The sequence below is a fragment of the Neophocaena asiaeorientalis genome, unplaced genomic scaffold (genome assembly GCF_003031525.2).
Source record: "Neophocaena asiaeorientalis asiaeorientalis breed wild unplaced genomic scaffold, Neophocaena_asiaeorientalis_V1.1 scaffold251, whole genome shotgun sequence".
NCBI lineage: Eukaryota > Metazoa > Chordata > Mammalia > Artiodactyla > Phocoenidae > Neophocaena > Neophocaena asiaeorientalis.
Genome location: NW_020173377.1, coordinates 2,250,530 through 2,272,218, shown reverse-complemented (window position 1 = coordinate 2,272,218; position 21,689 = coordinate 2,250,530). Strand labels below are relative to the sequence as shown.

The 21,689-nt window shown below is 50.2% G+C and overlaps 1 protein-coding gene across 4 annotated transcripts in view; it reads right to left on the bottom strand.

Annotated features, from left to right (window-relative positions):
* Positions 1-21,689, bottom strand: part of CACNA1D (calcium voltage-gated channel subunit alpha1 D) — a 316,740-nt gene that overhangs the window by 72,249 nt on the left and 222,802 nt on the right. For 3 of the 4 annotated variants that reach the window (XM_024746347.1, XM_024746350.1, XM_024746348.1), the window contains exons 10-21: positions 19,274-19,361; positions 17,973-17,999; positions 15,336-15,496; positions 14,157-14,382; positions 13,819-14,026; positions 11,190-11,310; positions 8,375-8,489; positions 7,782-7,851; positions 6,851-6,917; positions 5,957-6,104; positions 3,783-3,912; positions 467-526 (exon numbers count right to left, since the gene is read on the bottom strand). In XM_024746347.1, the coding sequence (XP_024602115.1) occupies positions 467-526; positions 3,783-3,912; positions 5,957-6,104; positions 6,851-6,917; positions 7,782-7,851; positions 8,375-8,489; positions 11,190-11,310; positions 13,819-14,026; positions 14,157-14,382; positions 15,336-15,496; positions 17,973-17,999; positions 19,274-19,361 (1,421 nt within the window). Of the gene's footprint in view, positions 1-466; positions 527-3,782; positions 3,913-5,956; positions 6,105-6,850; positions 6,918-7,781; positions 7,852-8,374; positions 8,490-11,189; positions 11,311-13,818; positions 14,027-14,156; positions 14,383-15,335; positions 15,497-17,972; positions 18,000-18,926; positions 18,987-19,273; positions 19,362-21,689 lie in introns of all 4 variants that reach the window. The other variant, XM_024746346.1, reaches the window with a different exon arrangement.

The window sequence follows — 21,689 nt, the reverse complement described above, 5'->3', positions numbered from 1 at the left end:
AGAAGGGTGGAAGAAAGTTCACACATAGTGTTGTATCTGTTATCAGTTGACACATTTCAGAGGACATTAAAAAAGGAGCAAAATATAATTCCCAATCACTATTAGGAAGCCAAAGTAGCTCCTACATGCATCCAAAGGTTAAAAAGAAACAGCAAAAACAAGTTGAATGGTTACAGGAAAAAAATCCTTTGGTTAAAAAAAAAAGAAAAGCGGAGCTTGATCACAGAGGACAAAAACTGAAAACAGCCAAAAGCACGTCACGCGTCTTGGCCGTGTGTCACACACAGGAGCAGGCCCCTGAAACACACTCCTGTGGCACCTGTTACCTTCAAAACGATCTCAAATGCAAAAGTACCAGTGAAGACATAATCTGCATAACCTAGCATCTGGAAGGTAAACAAAGAATTGCCACCGTTATTGCTACCGCTGCTTCAGAGTATGCGAGGATCAATGAAAAAGCCATTACCTTCAACAGGATTTCAACAGTAAAGATGGCTGTGAAAGCATAGTCAAAGTAACCCAGTATCTGCAAGGCACAACACGTGGAGATGAGAAAAAGGCATCTGGACAAACCCCAACAGCTACACGCCCACAAGCGGTCAGAGACCCGTTCTCCCGGGATATGCCTGCCACCCTGGAGGAAAGTGCAGACATGCTCAAAGGGCCCCACCTTGGTCCAACCAAGAACTTTGGGGACACTTACCTCCTGTAAGCACTCCGGGTGACCGTCCCCCGCCCCCCGGCCCAGCCTCGTGTTCTGGGCAGACAGAGGCTCACTTATGAAAGCACTATGCTGATAAGTAACTTGTGGCACCAGATAAATTAGTCTCACACACATTTTAGATTTTTAACTGCCTTTTTGGTAGAATGAAATATGCTGTCATTCAGCTGAACTTTGGATTGGAGGGAAAATGTAAACAAAGGTATTAGTGGCACCAAATGGGGCCACGTGTCCCCTCCAATTCCAGCCCATTCAATCAGGGAGCAAACATCCTTCCCCCACCGATGTGCCGGGCTGGAGAAACCTGCAAGGAAGAGTTTCACTTATCATCTTCCTCCTGCCGGCTGCTCTGCATCTAACACTGCTCTCTCTCTCAAGGCAGGTGTTTTCCTTGCTGGGCCCATTCAAAGAACGGACTGACTTGGCCTCTGAATGATGGTCCAGGCCACTTTATCAGCATTCCTGAGAATACCGTCTCCTTTCCAAGCAGTGAAGTCCTGCTAACCCCTTCTGGGGTCCCTGCTTCTCCTCAGAGCCATGGGGGCTGAAGGGCGGGCAGGTGGGCAGCAGTGGGGCTGTCTAAGGCTGCCCACAGAGAATCCTCAGCCACAGACACAGCAGCCGAGACTCTGCCACTGGAAGAGGCCGTCTGGGCTGCTTATCTGCATGACAACTGGGCTCTGTGGTTTGGGGGAACTGAAGAGAGTGGCCCTGGAAGATAACCCGTGAAGCCCACCCAGGCCAACTCCGTTCATTTCACAGAGGTGGATGCTGAAAACGGGCAGCTGCTCAGGCCACTCGGCCAGTCTCTGCATCGCTGAGCGGGAAGCCAGGCCTCCGATGTGTCAGTCCAGAGCCGCGGGCCCTGCTGTGTCTGTGTGGGACCCACCCCAGGGGAGTCCTTACTACTGTTACACTAAGGCGAGGACCTCTGTTTCAAAGGCAGCCCTCCTCGCTGAAGTTCTCTCTCTTCAGACAGTATTATTCATTTCCCAAACTGTTTCCATTTGGGGATTTATAAATTTTACTGGAACCCTTCTGTGTATCTGTGTTTCCGGCCAGGCAATGAAAGGTCTTTCCCAGTACACTACCAAGGCTGCCCACAGGGAACCCTGCCCCTCCTCCTTAGCCCCTCCGAGGTCGCAGCAGGGCTGTGCCTGCTGAAAGCACGTGGGTAGCCAAGAATGACACAGCTGCCGACAAGCCAACAACTCAGCCTGGTACCCAGGGTCAAAGCTCTTGGATGCAGGTTGTTCTTTCCTCACTCTGCCTCCTTTCTCTTTTTCACTAATGAATCAGCTAAGGTTTTTTAAAAAAAAATAAAATAAAAAAGCACTGCATGATATTAGTTATATGACATACCTAAAGTAGTGAAACTCACAGAGAGAAAGCAGAATGGCGGTTGTCAGGGGCTGTGGGAGGTGGACATGGGTAAAGTTCCTGTCATACAAGGTGAGTGAGTTCCAGAGATCTGCCATCCAATATGGTGCCCAGGGTTAAGGATACTGTCTTGTATCCTTAAAATTTTGTCAAGGAAAATCTCATGTTAAGTGTTCTGACTACAGTCAAATAAAAACACTGTGGTATTTTAAAAGCAAGACACACATACATATGTACATCTATTAAAAACGAACAATAACATTCTTGGGAAAAGTTGCAGGGAAATGAACCCACGGGGAAGTAATTACAATAAAAACTTAGAACATGAGGCCCGCATATAAGTTAACGCTTTGTCAATCTGTGTTCTAGGACTAGCTTCTGACCTAGTCCATCACATAATGGTATTTTTTTCCCAAACAGCTTTTCCCCCTCGTGTCTCATCTTTAGGATGGAACCAGTGACACTGAGGGCCTTGTTGCATCTGAGTGTTTAGACAGCCTCGAGAATCTTAACAAAAGCCCTAACCTCTGAGTACAGATTGCGACAGGCTCAGGGCCTTCATCTTTACATCACCCACACATGCTTTGAGGGGAAGATCCTTTAATCTTTGTATCAGGGTGCTCGAGTTTCAGCAATCTGATAGATTGGGTTTGCCAGGCTTCAGACCAAGAGCACTGGAAATGAAAAGACAGCACAGGGCTTGGTTGTCACAACTGAAATCGTGGGACACTGATCTGGTGATTCGTCTAAATCCACAAACCTCTAAAAATCTCTTGTACAGAAAGAGGTACCAACCAGGCAAGGCAGTGACCCCTGATGGCCTCGCACACTTGCGGGCCTCCTTCCCCGGGCAGCTTTCTGGGCGATCATCTGAAACTACGCTACGGTATTGAGGCCGGGCAGTCAACAGGCTACCGTCCTCTGAAGCTGTCTTGCCTCTGGACTGTTCTCAGTGCTGACAGCTGACCTGCTGAGACTGAATTTCTCAGGCAGGAAGTGATTTAGGTACCAGTCTCTGCCCAACATCGATGCTGGGGAAGGGAGCCAGCCCTAAATTACGAAACTGATTACAAACACAAGAATAAACCCTCTGCTTGTTTTCTTTGTAAAGCCACCTCCTGCCCCAAACTAACCAAAACTTAGTTCTTCTCCACTGAACCCTTCAGGTCCACATGTGTCATCTCCCTAACTTGTATTTCTTGTCAGTAACAGAACCAAGTAGCTTTGCGCATTTAAGTCTTCCTGCCAACCCTACATAAGAGCTCCCGGGCGTGTGACACACCTGGTTTCAATTTTACTTTCTCTCCTGCTGGATGCTGCCACCAGGCGGGAATCTCAAAATAGGTGTGCGTGTGAATTGGACCAGGGAGGGGGAAAGAGGGACCAAAACGTTGGCAGCGAGGCACGGAGAGGTAGAGAAGCCGAGCCCCTGAAAATACTCAGTTATTGCAGAATATTTGAAACGAGGTATAAAATATATGATTCAATAAAGGTTTGTGCCCATAAAACAAAACCTCTCTGGCACTGACAAACCTGAAACAAAATGCCTGCAGGTGAACAAGAGGCCCACTTGAGCTTTTGCCCTCATGGCCCCTGCAGGCCCTGCACGGACGCGGCCTCTGCCCAAGGGCTCAGCACCAGCCCGGGGAGCCCCGCCCTGCCGTCCTCGCTGGGGGCTTACAGTGTTCCGGAAGGAGTGGCTGCGGATGGGGTCCTCGGCGGCGAGGGCAGCGCTGCTCAGCATGATGAAGACGAGGATAAGGTTGGTGAAGATGTGGTGGTTGATGAGCTTGTGGCAGCCCACGCGGATCCTGCGGGGAAAGCCGCCGCATGGACGCAGCCCCAGAAGGGCCCGGGCCCTCAGCACACTTAGGTCCACTCCGCGTTGACGAACCAGGTGGAGGACAGCTGTCCCTGTGCCGCCCAAGCCCCGACCCAGCAAACGGACCCACCGGACCATCAGCCCCTGGAAACCCCAGGATGGCAGACCCCAAGTGTTCTGTATGGACACACTGCAGACACCATTCACTGAGTCCTTAAAAGTGTGGACCCTGTCCTTCTAAAGGTGAAGAGACTGAGGCTTCAGCCTGTGAAAGAACGTTCTTAAGGCGACCCAGCTATGGGAATTCCCCGGCGGTCCAGTGGTTAGGACTCTATGCTCTCACTGCCGAGGGCCCAGGTGTAGATTTCCAATCCAGGTCTGAGGGTGACATATCCCCACCATAACATGAAGCCCAGCTGCTCCCTTTCCCTGCCTTGGAACAGAGACCAAGGTCAGAGCTCATGCCAACAGCTCAAAAAGAATGGAAGCAATCCCAGCAGTTGGGCTGTATCAAAACATGACCACGGTAAGTGAGGCTTGGTGCAATCTCCTGTTATGTGGAGATTCTGTCATAAGTGCTATTTTTGCAGGGAGGAGAGGGAGTCGACCCACAACGAGTACTTCTGAGAAAGTCAAGTGAAAGTTACACCATCATGCAAGAATCTTAGAAGGACGCTACCGCGTGTGCTCAGCACCCCCGGCCCTGGCTCTCACAATGGCTCCACAGGCCATCAGAGCCTTTCCTGACGCCCCTGATGTCCCATGGGCTAGTTAGTTAGTGCCTGACTTCCCCTAGCCTCAATGTTTGACTTTAGAATTTAAAGATTATTTTTGTCTATAGAATACATGTAGGTTTTCCTTTGAAACGTTTTTTTTCACTTTAAAAACTGGAGTCCACTTTATATGAAGGTGACCCCTTGCTTCAAATCTTCCCTTTTAGGGCTGCTTACTGCTGGGATGTGGTCCCTGGAGGGCCTGCAAGCCATCAGCAGCTAGGGAAGGCCTTCCAGTGCTGTGAGGGCAGGAGTGCTCAAAGCTTTGGGGGAAAATCAATCCATTCCTCCAATATAGGCAGATGTAGTGAGCTGTAGATGTCAGTGACTCAGCTGAATAACTTTTTAAAAGAGATACCCAAACTGTCAACGGTGATGAGTGATGAAGACTACCATCCAGTCTTCAAGTCTGTAAGACTGCGGCCCCCCTTGCTTCCCACCTATGTCTCCCTGGAGCCTGTGAATTTATGGAGTTCTTTGCTGACAGCCCAGAGCTGCTTCTGCAATTCTAGAAACCTTTCCGGGAGCCATCGATTCCCCCTGGCACTTCACTCCTTCCCAGATCATTTGAAACCTAGAAACCAGCTAGCAAATACACATCTTCCTCTTACAGTACTTGTGAGTAATTACCATGTTCCTGGTGAGCACAGGATCATTTCAACAAGAGAAATGCATTTTAAGCAGGATATCAGGGAGCTGAACTGAACAGCTACCATCTATACAATATCACTGAGCGATTATTACTTTATCACCATCAAACTCAATAGGGAAAAGTAATCAACTAAACTGGATCTCTGGGTGAAGATACTCTGCAGAAGTTGGTCAAAATCCTCATCCCCCACAGCATCTTAACAGAGGCCCCCTCGTGAAGAAAGGGTCCTTTGGATGAAAAAAACACTTCACAAGTGACGACTCACGGCACACCAGAGCTGTGGGCTCTGACCAAGCCACAGTATTGCACCACTGCTGGCCCAGTGCAGGGGTTGGTGGGGAGGAGAATCTGGAACAGCACTTCTCCCAGGACCTGGTCACACCCCTAAGCCCCTGGTCCAGGCACAGGAAGGCTAGGAAGAGATGCACAGAGGGCAAAGGCAAGGCTGGAGCAGGACAGGGGTCCGAGGGGGCTTGGGGGCCCCGACGCTCAGGCACAGAAAGGGGCTGAGAACCATCTTCCCTCACCCCATCCCCAGCCACCCTCAAGCAACCTGTAGGGTCCTGGGGGAGACGGGGCAGCCGTGCAACTAGAAAGGGGATATTTACGGGTTGGTCTTGCTAAGAATGAAGAAAGCGCTCCCTTCGGGGATGGGGGTGATTTTCTCTTTCATGTTCAACTCAGACATTCTTCGAGGACGGGGGCCAGCAGGAACCTCGGGTTCATCCTCTTCCTCCTCCTCTTCCTCTTCACCTACTTTAAAGGAGACACTTTTTTTTTCGGCGTGAAATAAACAAAGACTGCATTTGGGTTTCCATGGTCGTCCTCAATTTCACATGAATATTTGGCTTAAACGTTAACATCGTCTATCAGCTTACATTAATCAAAACCCTTCCAAATCCGAACGGAGAGTATATGGGGGCGGGGAGGGGCTGAGAAGCGGCCGTCTGGTGAGCATGCGTAGCTGTGGGAGTGAGGCCCCAGCAGTTTAAGGTCTGAGCGAAGGTGAAGGTGGCAGCTGTGGGATTCTCACTGCCCTTCCCCCCAGCACCTTGCTGCTTCCCCAGCAACCTCCGTGCTCAGCTTCAGCCTGAAAAGCTGTGTGGGGTTTCAAGTCACACACAGGCCCCCAGGCTCCCTGATTCCACGGTCCCTCCTACGTCAGCCAGCTAAGGCCCCAGTCGAGGTGAAAGTATCAGGTGAATGTTGATAACTGGCCGTCTCCTAGAGAGATGTCCCAGCCCAGTGTGGGCTTGCCCTGCTCCACCTGCACGTTCTCTCCCCACCCCCCTGGAGCCTAGGTTACATGAGCCGCCTGCAACCACGAGGAAAAGCAGAGCTAACCGGCCCACGAGGGGACTGCACCCGTGGCCTCGGCAGCCTCGGCAGCCCCGCGTGCGCCCAGCTGGGCCAGCCAGCCGCAGACTCAGCCTCTGATCAGAGTGAGAGCGAAGACACATGGCTCACGCGCTGAGAGCCTGTCTCGGGCCTCCGCCACATACCTGGCACATCACAAGGCGGGTAGGGGTCTTTGTCCTCATCTTCTTCTCGGTAGTCATCGATGGTGACCTGGGAAGACAAAGAGGTCTTGGGAGGAACGGAGACTGACTTAAATGTACTCGAGAGGGGCAAGTAAAGGCTCAACCCTGCCGTCCAGCAAGGGGCAGAGGAATTGTCTCCAGAGTGTGCACTGTGTGTAAGTGTGTCGGGACAGCAGGTGCCCCCAGACGGTGACTCTGCTGAAAACAGAAGGCCTGAGGGCAGAAGAGGAGTAAACTGATGTAACCCCTACCCAGCCATGGACAGCCAGCCCCACCCATGCCTCTTCCTCTCCCAACACTGGCACCCACGCTACATGAGAACTGCCTTACGGATTCCTGCCACCCCGTCAGACTGAGAGCCCCACGCACGCAGGGACCTCGCTGGTCTTGGCCGTTCCCGGTCCCCAGTATCTGACACACAGTCACCACTCAAAAAGTATTTACTGACTCACTGAATAAATGAACAAATTAATGAGAAATCCAGAGCTGACACGGTGCACAAAGTTTCACAGTAGGGCCTTAAGCGCCCAGACCCTCTGACCCTGAGACACCCGCACTCTGGGGACAGACATCTTTCAGCAATCCTTGATTTTAATCCCCACTGAGAAGATACTGACACAGGTCAGGCCTGACCACATCATTCCAAACAAGAAGAAATAAGCAGTCAGACCAGTTCAGTATGCATCATACCAGCTCTCTGGTGAAATACCGTTAACAACCAGCTAAGCGCCTTCATTCACTCAGACACCCCTGGAAAGCCAGTGTCTGTGACGGGGTGCCACACTTTCACTACTCCAAAATACCACACACAACACTGTCATGGTGTAAAGGATACATTTACGGTGATATCAACAGAATCATTTTGAAACAAAGTGGAGAATGTAACATCTACCTTGTTGTCACTGTTGGCTATCTGGTTGATTTCTGGTTTGTTGTTCTTTTTATTTTCCAGGCTTTCTTTTCTACAGAGAAGAGGAGAGAACAAAAAAAACCCAAGTAACCATACTGCTTTGTATAAAAAAGCTAATCAGGATTCTGAATCAACAGTGGCCCAGGGAAGGACGGAAGTTAATTGGAAACAACCCTAATAGCAAGAACATAGCACAACCCACACCCAGAGCTTCCTGTTCACCTCACTGCACTGGATTCATTACACAGATCATCTTATTAAAATTCTCATCCAAGAGCGAATCAGCATTGAACGCATCATTTATTTTATGACGCCAAAACTAACTGCAGTGATTCGTTAAGCGTGGGGACGCGTGACTCCTGCTCTCAGCTCCGAGGGGATGAGAGCTGAGGGCCTGGGTTCTGCCCAAGAGTCCATCCTCTTCGGTCGGCCTCACAGGACCAGCCAGGATCGCCACAAAGCAGCAGCACAGGAGCTGCAGCTGCTGTGGAGCCGGGCGCCCCGGCAGGCCCCACCTGCGAACGGCTCCTCGGGGCAAACCCCTCAGCAAACCGCCCAGGTGAAAATGGGGTTACCTGGCAATCTTCTTCCTTTCCTTTTCTTCAGCTTCCTCTTTCTGAGCAGTATTCAAACTTTCAGCATCTGCCAAGTTGTCTACAGCGATGGCCAAGAAGACATTCAGTAGAATATCTAATTTGAAAACGTTAAGGATGCAACACGGTTCTAAATGCAGCTACACACGGTCAATAATGGCAATGAAACACCCCCGTGTTCAGGAGGCTGGTGACAGGTAACTGTCCCCTAGTGCTATGTTCACTTGGTAAAGCTAGGAGACCAGAGTCCCATTTTTTTTTTCAAAAAGAACTAGAACCTGTAGAAGGCAAGCTGGCCAAAAACAAAATTAAGATTCACCAAAACCCATGAAAACCTACAAACGCCGACATTCCCCTTCATGCGTGTGCACGTATGTGCTTGTGCACACGTGTCTGTACATCTAGGGGTCTAGGGCTATGACACACATTGCATAAAACAATCTGTAACATAAGCGTGTTGTTTTTATGCATTTTGCATTTCGCTTTATGCCTTTTGTTTTCTTTCTTTTAAAACACTCACACCCACAACATATCTATGCGGGGTGTCCTTTCCAAATAAGACCCTGCAAAGGCTACACGTTATTCAAACGATGATCCCGTCGCACAAGGCAGCCGGAGCCTTTCTTATTTGAAATGACCTTCCGAGTCTGTGAATACCTCGTTCATTCGTTCATTCCACAAACACTGACTGACTCCAGCACGCCTGCCTTATTGCCCGATGGCGCTGGACCACTCCTCCGCAGTGTCCCCCGGTGGCTGTATCTTAGACTATTGTGGCTGAATTTCATTTTTGCAAATAGTAAAAAGTTAGGTGACTGAACAAGTTATCAGGTTTTTGGCTCTTACTATAATGTCCTATGTGTGGTTTCCTTGAATGACCGAAAAAAATATGCTGAATAAGGTTCCCAAATCAGACGATGCCTGTTTCTTACTCGTTAGCAGTTAAGTACATTTTGGAGAAGCACAGGGATCAGAGGGCAATAAATAGGTCAAAACGACTCCGTTCTCTGACTGATGCTTCCCTCTAGCTGACGTGCCGCCACCTGCGTGCAAGACAACGGGAGCCCAGGGACCCCAAGACAGGAGAGGCACAGCACGGTCCCACACACCCTCCGCAATCTGAACTCTCAGGCAGGTTGCCGAACATGTCAACAAACATAACCTAACAAGGCGCTGATAATGACCAGTCTTCCAGGGGATGTCATGCTTGACCTATTCAAGTCCTTAAAGAGGACAGAAATGTGAGTGGATTCTATGAAGGCTTTCAAAACACCTTTGATACAGTAGGATTATTTTTTAACAGAGCTGCAATGAGCCTGGAGAAGCAGTTTGTCCTGGGCTTGGCGATGGCTTGGCAACACGAGCTCTCCTCTGACAGACGTGGGGTAATCATGGCTCAGAAAACGATTAGTGCTGGGAATAACTGCACTGAGAATCCCTACTGATGATCGCAATGAACAAATACTGCAACTCTAGTCTTAAAATGACACTAGATTCTTTTAGGTAGTAGAAAGAAAATGCAGAGTAATAAACCACAGGAAAATCTTGCAAGTTTGTAACAGGTGGTTTCCAAGAGCAAATACCCATTATCTGTTTTTAGAAGCATTACCCACAAGACCCTCCTAAACAGTGGTGTGCTGTGGAATCTATTTGAAAACATCCGTCAAGCACTTCTGATGTGCCAGGCACCGTTCTGGGTGCTGGGGACATGGGAGGAAACAGGACAGACTGGAGTCCAAGCTCCCAAGTAGCATCTATTCTAGCTGCGGGGGGACAGAACATAAACTACTTAAGGATTTCAGAGAGTGACACATGTACTACAAAGAAAACACAGTATCTAACTGGAAAGTGGCCAGGGAATACTTCTCTGCAGATTAGGGCCAGTATACGGCTGTGGCCTAAAGAATTAATCACGAGAAGAGCAGAGAAAAAATACCGATCATTCACTTAACAAACACTGACCAAGGGCTGTGCGTGCATGACCCTGTGGTGTAAGCCACGAGACATGTGAATACAAAAAGAGATCGCTGACTCAAGAAGCTTCTCATCTAGTTGGGAAGATGGAGAAATGCCACCCCAAACTCCAGCAGGACCCACAGGCAGTAAGAGGCACATGCAGACAGCCGGGCAGGAGAGCTGCCCTCCAGGCAGGGGGAGCAGGGTGGTTCCCTGCAGCAGGGCTGTTGGAGCTGCATGAGAGACTCCTAGGATTTCTCTGTGTTGAAAGAGGGACTTCCACACAATACATTGAAGAACAAAGCACTGTCCCCATAGGTTTGCACTGGGGTTTCCACCCTGAAGAAAATTCACTAACAAGCTAGAGAAGATACAGCTCAAGGGATGTTGTATGAAATTAAATCTGTTTCCCGCCTCTTAATCTGTCTTACGTCAATTTGATTACAAGCCAGCCAAAAGAACCTGCAAGCTAGAGGGACATTTTTCCTCCCTACACCCTCAAGGGTGATGGCACGGAGAACAACAGGGCTTTGTCCTAAGCCATGCCTTGGGACCTGTACAGGAGGTGGGACGCCATGCTGAGTGGGTGGCCACTGGTGCAGCCCACGTGCCGTCTCAGGCTCCCTCCCGTGGCTGCTCTCATTCCTCAAAGCCTAACTGAGACTCTGCTTCTCCTGTGCTGCCCTAGCAACGGCGAAGGAGGGCACGAGAGTGAGGTGAGGGCACTCACCTCCCCACCACCACGGCTACCACCATCGCCACGGGGAAACTCAGAGAGGAAGACAGTAAACACGACAGGGACAACAAGGCGGCCCGGGCCAGCCTGAAGGCTGAAGGATACAGTTACCACAAATGAAGAGGATGATGAAGTAGATGCAGACGATCATTCCCGAAGACGACGGGCCCCCGTAGGCCATAATGCCATCGTACATCACAGCATTCCAGTCTTCACCTGTCAGAATCTAAGAAGCCAAAACTGGGATCAGCGGGCAGGTGGACTCACAGTTCCCACGGTTCTCCCAGAGCTCCCGGGGGTTGCCCGTGTCTGGTGTAACCTGCCTTTCACAGTTCAGTTTGCACTGAACAAACGCATCTGTTATCCTATAGTTTTTTAAATGTTATGCTTCATCACATGAGTTAACTCTTCTGGTGAAAATAAAATAGCATTCCATGTAAGACTTGTGTACCCTCTGACTACACCCCTGCCCATTCGGTCCGCCCCCCAGGAGCATGCTGTTGGTGTGTCTCTCCAGGACCTCTGTGCATTTAAACACGTATACGCATACCCAGAGAAAATGGGCCGTACAACCAAACAGAAATTTGGCAAATGGCTTGACAAGGCGAAGCAATTCACAGAAAAGGAACTATAACTGGCTCCTGCCCACCTGAGAAGACATTCAACATCACTCCTGACAACAGTAATATCAATTAAAACTACAATGAGATACCGTTTCCACCTACCAGACGGGCAGTAATCGAAACGTCTGCACACTCACTATGGTGAAAGGGAGTTAGGCAATGGGCAGTCCCCACACCCCATCACCGGAGGATGAACTACCACAGCCTTGAAGACAATACTTGGGCAAGGGTGTCAAAGTTAAAAATGGCTACACACCCTTTAAACCAGCAATTCCACTTGGGGGAATTTATCCTACAGACCTACTGTCACACACGTGCCCCATGGTGTATCTTCAAGGTCATCCACTCAGCCAAGACGAGACACAGTGGAATATCCATCAGCAGGGGACTGGACCCATGAATTCTGGCACGCCCACGCCACAAAACAGAGCAGCATTGAAAAGGAGGCAGCAGCTTTTTACGGACCAGTAAAGAAGGTTCTTAAGGACATGTTAGGTGTTAAAAGGAAAGATGAAAAAAAGCATGTAGGATGAGCTACCATCTGTAGGTAGATAGGCGGGTAGGTAGGTTTATTTACACCTGAGCGAATATACTGGGAGAACACCGAAGAATCTGCTTAATGGTGGTTGCCTCCGACAGCGGGAAAATGGCGGCTGGGTGGGAGGGAGACTTGTCCTCGTATACGCTTTTTTAACATTTGAATTTTGTGCCGTGCACACGTACTACAAAAACCACCGCCACCATGCAGGTTTCTCCGAAAGTACCAAAAAAAAAAGACTCGTCAGTGGCCAAAAATTAAAACCGAGTTAATATTATACTTTATTGCTATAGGCCAGGTCTAGAGCAGTGACGGTAATTCCATTCACTTCGAAACGTCCAAGTAGGAAAGAACCTTAGAGATCATTCCCTAGGCTCTCATTTTTCAGAAAATAGTGACTTTCCAAGGTCACAGAGCTGAGCACTGGAGGAGCCACCGTGGGACGTCCATGTCCACTGCCCCTCCCGCCAGGCCTTCCCCCCTCTCCTGCAGGACTCGCTGCTGGCATCGCATGTGAAAAGCAACAAGGACAGATGAGGCCAACAAGGGCGCTGCGTGGCTTGTGGGATCTTAGTTTCCCGGCCAGGGATGGAACCCACGTTCCCTGCAGTGGAAGCACGGAGTCCTAACCACTGGACCGCCAGGGAATTCCCAGGCAGATGGGTTTTTTTTTTTTTTTTTGAGGTACGCGGGCCTGTCACTGCTGTGGCCTCTCCCGTTGTGGAGCACAGGCTCCGGACACGCAGGCTCAGTGGCCATGGCTCACGGGCCCAGCCACTCCGTGGCATGTGGGATCCTCCCGGACCGGGGCAAAAACCCACGTCCCCCGCATCGGCAGGCGGACTCTCAACCACTGCGCCACCAGGGAAGCCCCAGATGGGTCTTTTAAATCTACCTGCCAGGCTCTAAGGAAGGGCTTCAGCTCACAATACACAAGGTGGGGGTTTGGGACACCTCAGCTTACAGCCAGGTGGGGTGGAGAGGCTGGGCCTCTGAGCGCAGGGCTACCTGTGAACCTCTGGCACTGCTGCTCCCTTCTCAGCCCGATGCCTGCAAAGGCCCCAACGGCAGAGACATCCTGAGTCTGTGTGTCCCCATTACATCACACGAGGGAGGACAACAAAGGGCCAGAAAGCTGTCACAACTCTTTAATCACCCTGATTCCTCTGACTATACACCAAGGCATTAGGGCTTTAGAAGTCACTTCTCTGCATAAATCCATTATAACCAGGATTACAAAACTTGCCTGCCGCCAAAAATTAGCAAAGGACAAGAAGAGGATTTTAGAGCCTATGTCACAGGAACCTCAGAAACCTCATACAATCAAACACAAATTTTTGGTTGATTATTTCGGAATACAACTAGTGGTCTCACAAAAACGTGAAATCACAGCACATAGATCGGGAGTGAGATGCAAAACAAATGACTTAAATGGCACCAAATTAATCAGAGTGTTATTAGGGCAGAGGTTACTAATACAATAACAATGGAGTGTTTTGTCTTATTGATTCGTGGACAGATGAGAAGGCATCCCCTAAGGTGCAGCCCAGGGAAAGGATGGCGGGGGACCCACCTGGAACACGGTTAGAAGCGCTTGAGGGAAATTATCAAAGGTGCTCCGCTTGGTTTGCGTTTCGTCAAAATTAAACTTGCCGCCGAACAGCTGCATCCCCAGCAAGGAAAAGATGATGATGAAGAGAAAAAGCAGAAGCAGCAGCGAAGCGATGGACTTCATGGAGTTTAACAAGGATGCCACCAAGTTGCTCAGGGAGGTCCAGTGCCTGCAAGTCAAGACAAGGGGGTGAGCCCAGAGCGCCACCTGGGATGGAGCAGAAGGTCCCCCAGGCGGGGACAGGGCTGACCACCACCCACGTTCAGAAAACACCTGCAGTGAGATGCGCACGTCCTCACCTGGTCACTTTGAAAATTCTCAAGAGCCGAACACAGCGAAACACAGAGATGCCCAGAGGAGACATGATTTCCAGTTCCACCAAGATCGTTTCAGTAATTCCTCCACACACCACGAAGCAATCAAACCGATTGAAAAGAGAGACGAAATATGCCTGGAGACCCAAGCTGTACATCTTTACAAGCATCTCGCAGGTGAACAGAGCCAAGAGGACTTTGTTAGCAATATCTAGAAAGACAAAGGGGCACATGTCCTCGGGATCTCATCATGGGAGTGGCTCTGACCTCTCCCTCCCCACCTCCCTCTCACCAGCCACTGCTAGAAGTGCCCCAAGAACCTCTGCCCTTGTCTTTGCTCTTGCCCCAATTACAGAAATGCAGCAAGAACGCTTATGGTGTGCTCGTCTGTCAGGCTCTGGTCCTACTTCTGGCTACTACCCAGACGTGTGCCCCTTGGAGAAGTTCCTTGGTTTCTCTGGGCCTCAGTTTCACTGACTGTAAAGTGGGGAGGGGCAGCTTACCACATAATCTCTGATACTTTCGAGCCCTGAAAGCCTACAATTCTGCATTTAGGTCATCACGTGGTTTTTGTTTGTTTGTTTCAATCAGTAACAAAAAAAATCTGTTGGCTCTTCCTTATAGCGCCATGATCTAAGAAGCAGTTGCCTATCAGGGTCACTTCAGAAAATGCCACCCAGCAGGCTGGAGAGTCAGACAGAAACAGATTTGGGTTGATGTCAGGCAGGGCTTCACAATGGCTCAAAACTGTCGAACTCAGAATGGGATGAGCTCCCATTCTCCCTGCTGGGGCATTCGAGGTAGGTGAACAGCCACCGCTTGCCAAGAAAACTACAGAGGAAAACAAAGCTTCCAGTGGAGACGGGGAGAAGGGATGATGAAGTCCCTTCCAGCTGCCTGATTCCTTGATCCCAGGTTGTCACAGGGTTAAGACAACGAGTTGCTCTGGAGTTATCAGCTTCGAGGTGCTTCACGCACCACATGGCACAGACCGCACCCCCTCTCCAGGTGCGCCCTGTGCTTGGTTCTGCCGCCTTCCAAGCTACTGCTCACTGGAAATGGTCCTGGATGCTACCCTATGTCCATCAGAAAAGACTAGACTGCAGTCAGACAGCCTCAGGGATCCCCTATTTGGAACAGAAAGAGAACAGCTTCTGCTTATACCTTGAATCTGTGTCAACCAGTCAGGCTGGTTGTAGTGCTCAGAGGAAATGGTTAAGGTGTTGAGAAACACCAGGACAATAACCAGCCAGTAAAACGTGACAGACTTCACGGCAGCCCTACACCTTCTGCGACTGAAGCGGTTCCAGCGGCGCCAGCGTCGGCTGAAAGAAAAGCAAATGTCACTCCCTGGAAGACAGATGCAGCACCTGATCAACATCACTGAGGAGTAACTGCACTCTGGAGGTCCCAGCTGGGGTCAGGGTGCAGGGAGGAAAGATGAGAACAAATGGCATAGAAATGACCAGACCTCGTCAGACAAATTACTTTGGTTTTAAAATACAACTTTTAAAAGCACAGTCTTGACTTGATCGTGCTATCAGTTTCCTTCCTATGGCTTTAGATAACCCCATAATCTGTCATATGCAGTCCTCAAACCAGTTAGGAAATCTAGCTATTCACAGAATCACGACTTCGTACACGTATGCAGTTCACGTGCCCACCTCGAGGCACACGGATCTGTCCGAGCTCTCAGGGCAGCGAGAACAGCTTATCACACGTCTCTCGCAGCACCTCAGTCATCGTGCGGAATTTCCCAGGCAGCGAAGTGCTCCCAAACCCAAGTTTTCCTTTTAGGGAAACTTTCAGTCCTTTCTTAAATCTGGAGGTTCCTCTGGAGCCGGAGAGAGCTGTCGACGTTGAGTACTCCTGAGTCATCAGGTGCCCTTTCTAACTAGGGATGCTCAAAATATACCTTCAGGAGAAAAGCTAATATTGAATCATGTTTCCATACAAATAGAATGAGCTGAGCCAAGAAGACAAGTAGCATGTCCTCTACCAATTCGCAGCTGCAGTACGTAATTAGAGAAAGTATTCTTTCCCTTAGCCCGTCTCCCTATAGGAAACGTTCCCTGCCACAGGATGGCTTGGTGAAGGGGGTCCCGGGGAAGGGCAGGCCGAGTGGCAGTGTCAGCTCTGTCCAGCCTGTGCTCAGTGATGGGGGGTGGTGGGCGCTTCCTTTAGGTGCTTGAGTCAGAAGAATCTCCAGGCTGTGTCCAGGGCTGTAGCCCTGGACGACTCAGCTGCACCGATCTGCTAAGAACACTGTAACCCAGGGGCCAAAGAAAGAGTTGTGCCAGCTCTTTGGCAAGACCTGGAACAGGCAAGGTGCAACTGGTTACTGCTCTTGCTATATGGAGAGGGCAGGGCACTCCACTCAGCTCCCCCAAAGAGACTTGGACGGGAAGAACGGGAGTGTGTGGTACATTTGATGGCTTGAAAGCAGTCCAGAAAAACAAAGTGCAGAGTCTGGGAAGGGTGTCAAAACATGAGACCATGTTTTGGTGAGCTGGGGGCCAAATTACGAAGGAATTTAAATGCCCTCTGGCAACAGGAAGTCCATGAAAGGGCTTTTAATTTTTTTTCTTTCTTTTTTTTTTTTTTTGGCCGCGCCCCACAGCATGTGGGATCTTAGTTCCCTGACCAGGGATTGAACCTGTGTCCCCTGCATTGGGTGTGCGGAGTCTTAACTGCTGGGCCACCAGGGAAGTCCCTTTTTTTTTAAGTCAGGTTTACTGAGATCTAATTCACATATGGTAAACTTTACTCTATTTAGTTCTACAGTTTGTAACCACAATCTAGATGTAGAATATTTCCATCACTCAATAAAGCTCCTTCATGGCACTTTGCAGTTAATCCACTCTACTCTGCTCACCCCAGCCCCAGAAACTACTGATTCGTTCTCTTTCTCTATTATTTTGCGTCATCTGGAATCCTATGAACAGAATCATACAATATATAGCTTTTTAAGACTGGCTTCCTTCACTTAGTAAAAATTCATTTGTGATTCATTTGTGTTGTTGATCTCTCAGTAGTTATTTATTTATTTATTTGCGGTACGCGGGCCTCTCACTGTTGTGGCCTCTCCCCTTGCGGAGCACAGGCTCCGGACGCGCAGGCCCAGCGGCCATGGCTCACGGGCCCAGCCGCTCTGCGGCATGTGGGATCTTCCCGGACCGGGTCACGAACCCATGTCTCCTGCATCGGCAGGCGGACTCTCAACCACTGCGCCACCAGGGAAGCCCTAGAACGTTTACAGTTTTAAGTTTTACATGTAGTTCTATTCCATTTCAAGTTGAGTTTTGTATATAGTGGTAAAACACTATTTCTAACTGAAAAATAATACTTATATGGAAAAGTATCAAACCATTGGTATACAGTTCAATGAGTTTTTACCAACAGACGGTGTAACCTGCACCCAGAGCGAGAAAGAGAACATTACGAGCAACTCAGAAGACCTCCTGAACTTCCTTCCATGGAAAGGCTTTAAGCAGAGAAGTGACAGGAAGAATCTCTCTGAGACAAAGGGCGCTGGGAGGGGAGGCAAAGGGTTGATTAGTAGGCACAGCGTTGCTCATTGCTGCATCTTACTGGTCTGTCTGTTTCGGAGGGGGGCATCTTTGGCACCTACTACACTGTTCTCCAAGGCAGGTGCTTACTGTTTACTGGGCAGATTGATCTTCTACATGAACGTTAGCGCCCACAGAGTGATACACCAAGTCTAGAGCAACTCTATGTAAAATTCGGAAGCCTGCACATAAAAAACCCACACAGGCTTAAGTACAGAAAGAAGATACTGACCTGAGCTTGGACTTTGAGATGGCTTGACTGAAAGAAAGACAAAAAAGAATATGATTCCTGTTAGGAAGTCTTGAGGATACGCTCCCCCCACATTTCAGCAGAGATATCATAAAAGCCATGCACGGAAGCCTGGATCCAGCACCCCCGGCTCCTGCAGCGGGCCAGCTGGGGTGAGCGCCGAGCAGGGGGCCAAGCAAGAGAAGACTCTTAGCTGCCTGAGCAGCCCTGGCACAGGTGGTGATGCCAGGGGTTCTTCTCCCCTCACACTGCAGCCAGCAGGCCCTCTCCTGCCCACAGCTCAGCCTCACATCTCAAGAGCAGCACATGGAGCCCTGGGCTCGGAGTCCTGGCTCTGCTCGTCACTCACTGCGAGAGCCTGGGCAAGCAGCGCACCTTCTGGAGCTTCACTGGGCTCATCTGTAAGGTGGCAAGACAGACCCATTCCCCGCCTACTTCATGCTATCGTAGGGGGGCAGAGCAAGAGAGAGGAGGCAAGTCTACTTCATAAACTGTTGAGTTTCCTGCTCCTAACACAGCGTTTTTATGAACCTCTGCCAAGGAGACCAGATTCTCTTAAAGACGACACCTGTACTCAACAGACATAAGACCCAAAGGACACCAGCAGAAAGCAGACAAAACCGCATGGGCCTCCCCCAAAAGCAGGCGATGCTCTGCACGCTGCTGGTGCACCCGCTGCTGCCGCCCAGCTCGTCTAGAAAAAAGCCAGTGGGTGTTAAAGTGATGGCATCCTCCACGGTTAGGAGAGGGCGGTGCAGGGCTCCAGACAAAGTGCGTGAGCCGAGGACGGCAGGGTCTTGTTATCCAGCCACTATACATGAGGTTGGGAGACCCCGTGAGTGAAGGAAACTTAAATACGTAGCACATTCTATTCTGCCATACAAGCCCTTCAAAGCACTGACGCCAGCACCAGGCTCAGAGAATCAGGCCTTTTACCCCCACCGCCGACACCCAGAGGGCCCGGCCTTGGTGGCGCCTCTTCTTCTCCACCAGCACCTAGTAGACACAGGGGAATTGCTGGGTTACCCGGCTCAGCCCGCGGCAGGCTCCACCTCAACGGGACAGACTGCTCTGAGGGAAGAGGCAGGTGAAGTGCTGGGGGTCTGGGGCATCTGGGCTAGGGGGAGGACCAAGGGGTCCAGGGTGAGCCCGCCCCACCCCTCTTGCACCTGAGGCCATGGCTCCAGGGCTCCCCTGAAATCTGGGTGTCTTCCTCATATCTGCTTCTCTAAGAAGCCAGGAGGAGCTGAGAGTTCAGGGCACCCCCCTCCCACCCCACTCACCAGAGGCTCCCACAGCAGCCTTGGTTCTCGCCTTCCCCACTCACGTTCTCCGTGTTCACAGACTCCGTCTCACTGGTGGGCATGCTGGCTGTGGGGAGAAGAAACGCTTTAAGTGGTGCCACGGATGCACTGTGCGCCCGGGGACGGGACAGATGTGATCTCTGCCTCCAGGCTGACCATTGGGGAATCTGGCAAGAGGGCGAGGAGGGTGATGAAGGGTCCTCATTTCCTTGGCAAAAGGAAATGCCAAGAAGCCAGGCGCCTCCACAGTGGGGAGCCCTCATTTCCGTGATCTGCCAAGGACTTCCCACAAAGTCCCCCGACAGGAAGAGATCCTGTCCATCCAACTTCCCAAGAGAAGAAGCCTGGGGACCAAACTGAATCCTGCCGCTGTGCCTGGCGCCAGCTTATTCTTCTGATTTCCAGGTTTGTGCTGAGAGGCCATCAAAACATCTCAGTTACAGCTACATCTTTTCTTGTCCCAACAAGAAGTACTCGAGAAAATCTGTAAACAAACCTAATATTTCACAAATTCTTATTTTAAATATACTGAAGGAGAGGAGGTATTATAGAGGGAGGAGTGCACGAAGGTACCAAGCATAAAATCTTTTTAAAAAATTAAGAATTTGACTCATTTTCCGTTAATCTATCTGATGTTCTTCTGCCCAGCTTGTGAAGCCAAGATGCAGAAGGTGCCGACCAAAGACACCGGCACTAGAGCACCAAGAAGTAGTCTTATGGGGAGAAGAAGGTTTTCTCCCAGCCAGCGACCAGAAGGCAAAGCTGCCTGTGGTCCCAGTGCTACCAGGGTCTCTGGGCACATCTCCCTCCCCCATAGCACGATCCTGAGCAGAAGTGGAAGAAATGTTGAAATGCACCTGCTAGTGTCAGGTGGCCCTGGGACCCACCCAGAGCCACCATCTGGCACACGGGTGTTTTTTCTCCTCCACTTGATTCAACCCTAGAAACATCACGGACGTGTGCTGGAGACCAGGCAGCAAAGGAGATGCGGGACGCAGAGAGGGACTGGGCTCTGCACCTGCCCTGGAGGGCCCGTGGGAGAGGCAGCCCCCCGGTGGACTTCAACCTACTGTGACAAGAGCTACCGCAGGGGTCTGAGCAAGTGCGGTAACGACTAATCCTGCTCTGGGGTTAGGAGAGGTGGTCGAAGGTTGAAACACAGGAGAATCACCTGAACCCATGCACTTCTTCTATCCCTTGATGCATAACTTTGAACTGCAGTGACCTTATGGTTTTTATAGACCTAACGGTGCCAACAGGAAACCCTTTCCCCCTGCAAGCTCTGCCCATATGGTTCCTCTTAGGAAGGACGCCTTGGTTTCAGCTGTAAAACCCGGCAGTGGTGCCTGGAGTGCTGTGGGGCGGAGTCTGAGACCAGCTCAGGCACGCAGGGCGAAGGTGCGGGACCAGCGAGCTCTGTCTGTGCAGTGCACGCCTGCGGACCCTGCTCAGTGCGGAGACAGGGTGTGAATGGCAAGTATGGACGCAGACCTGACTCGAAGGGCCCAGAGAGCTGAGAAACATCTTTTCTGAGGCACCGAAGAAGTCCCCTTCCCTTCTGTCAGCACCCAGGGAACTGAGCCTGCTTGCGAGGGGTGGGGCTCAATAGCTACCTCCAGGCACATTTAGGCAAAGGTTTCAAAAGTGAAGACAAAATGATCATTACAGACCCATATAACACAGCTGGTATCCTCACAGAATAACCTTTTTCTTCCTTAGTTAGGTCGAAAGAAACCAGCTACAAACTTTGACTCACTCTCACCATTCCATGCAAAAAACAGACAAAAACACTGCCCGCCCGCAAGAAAAAAAAGCCCACAATCCAATCACAGGAAAACCTTTAACAAAAAGCTCCATCAAGAGATAGAAACACACATACACAGGAGGCTGCTCGTGCAATTCACTTCTCCATGACTGTTCCATGCTCTGACTTCAGCAGAAAGAGTAAAAAATCCCTGAGTCAGCCAAGTTCATTGTCAGAGGTTCCTCCTACAGGGTCACCCTTATCTTCAGGAGCAGCACAAAGAAAATCATGGTGGGAGACCCTTACAAACATGAGCATGAGTCGTCTTTGTGGAATGTTTTTCTTGGTGCTTAGTGCCATGTCAGGGCCCTCGGCCTCAGTTAGGTCCTGGCTCTGCCCTGGGCAGTCCCACCTCTCTTCAGGCTTCAGTGTCCTGCCTGTAAAGTGGGGACACTATCTCTAGACTCCTGAGGGTCACTTCCATCTCTAACAGTTTGCCACTTCATGGTTCTAATATTAACCACTATTAATCATACTGCAACTTCAGTCACTATTTCTGAAAGAGCAAACTTCTCCTGAACGGGCTAGAGCTTTGTGGCTTTTTACTCCCATGATGACATCATGAGTTGCTGCATTTCATTCCTAAAGCTT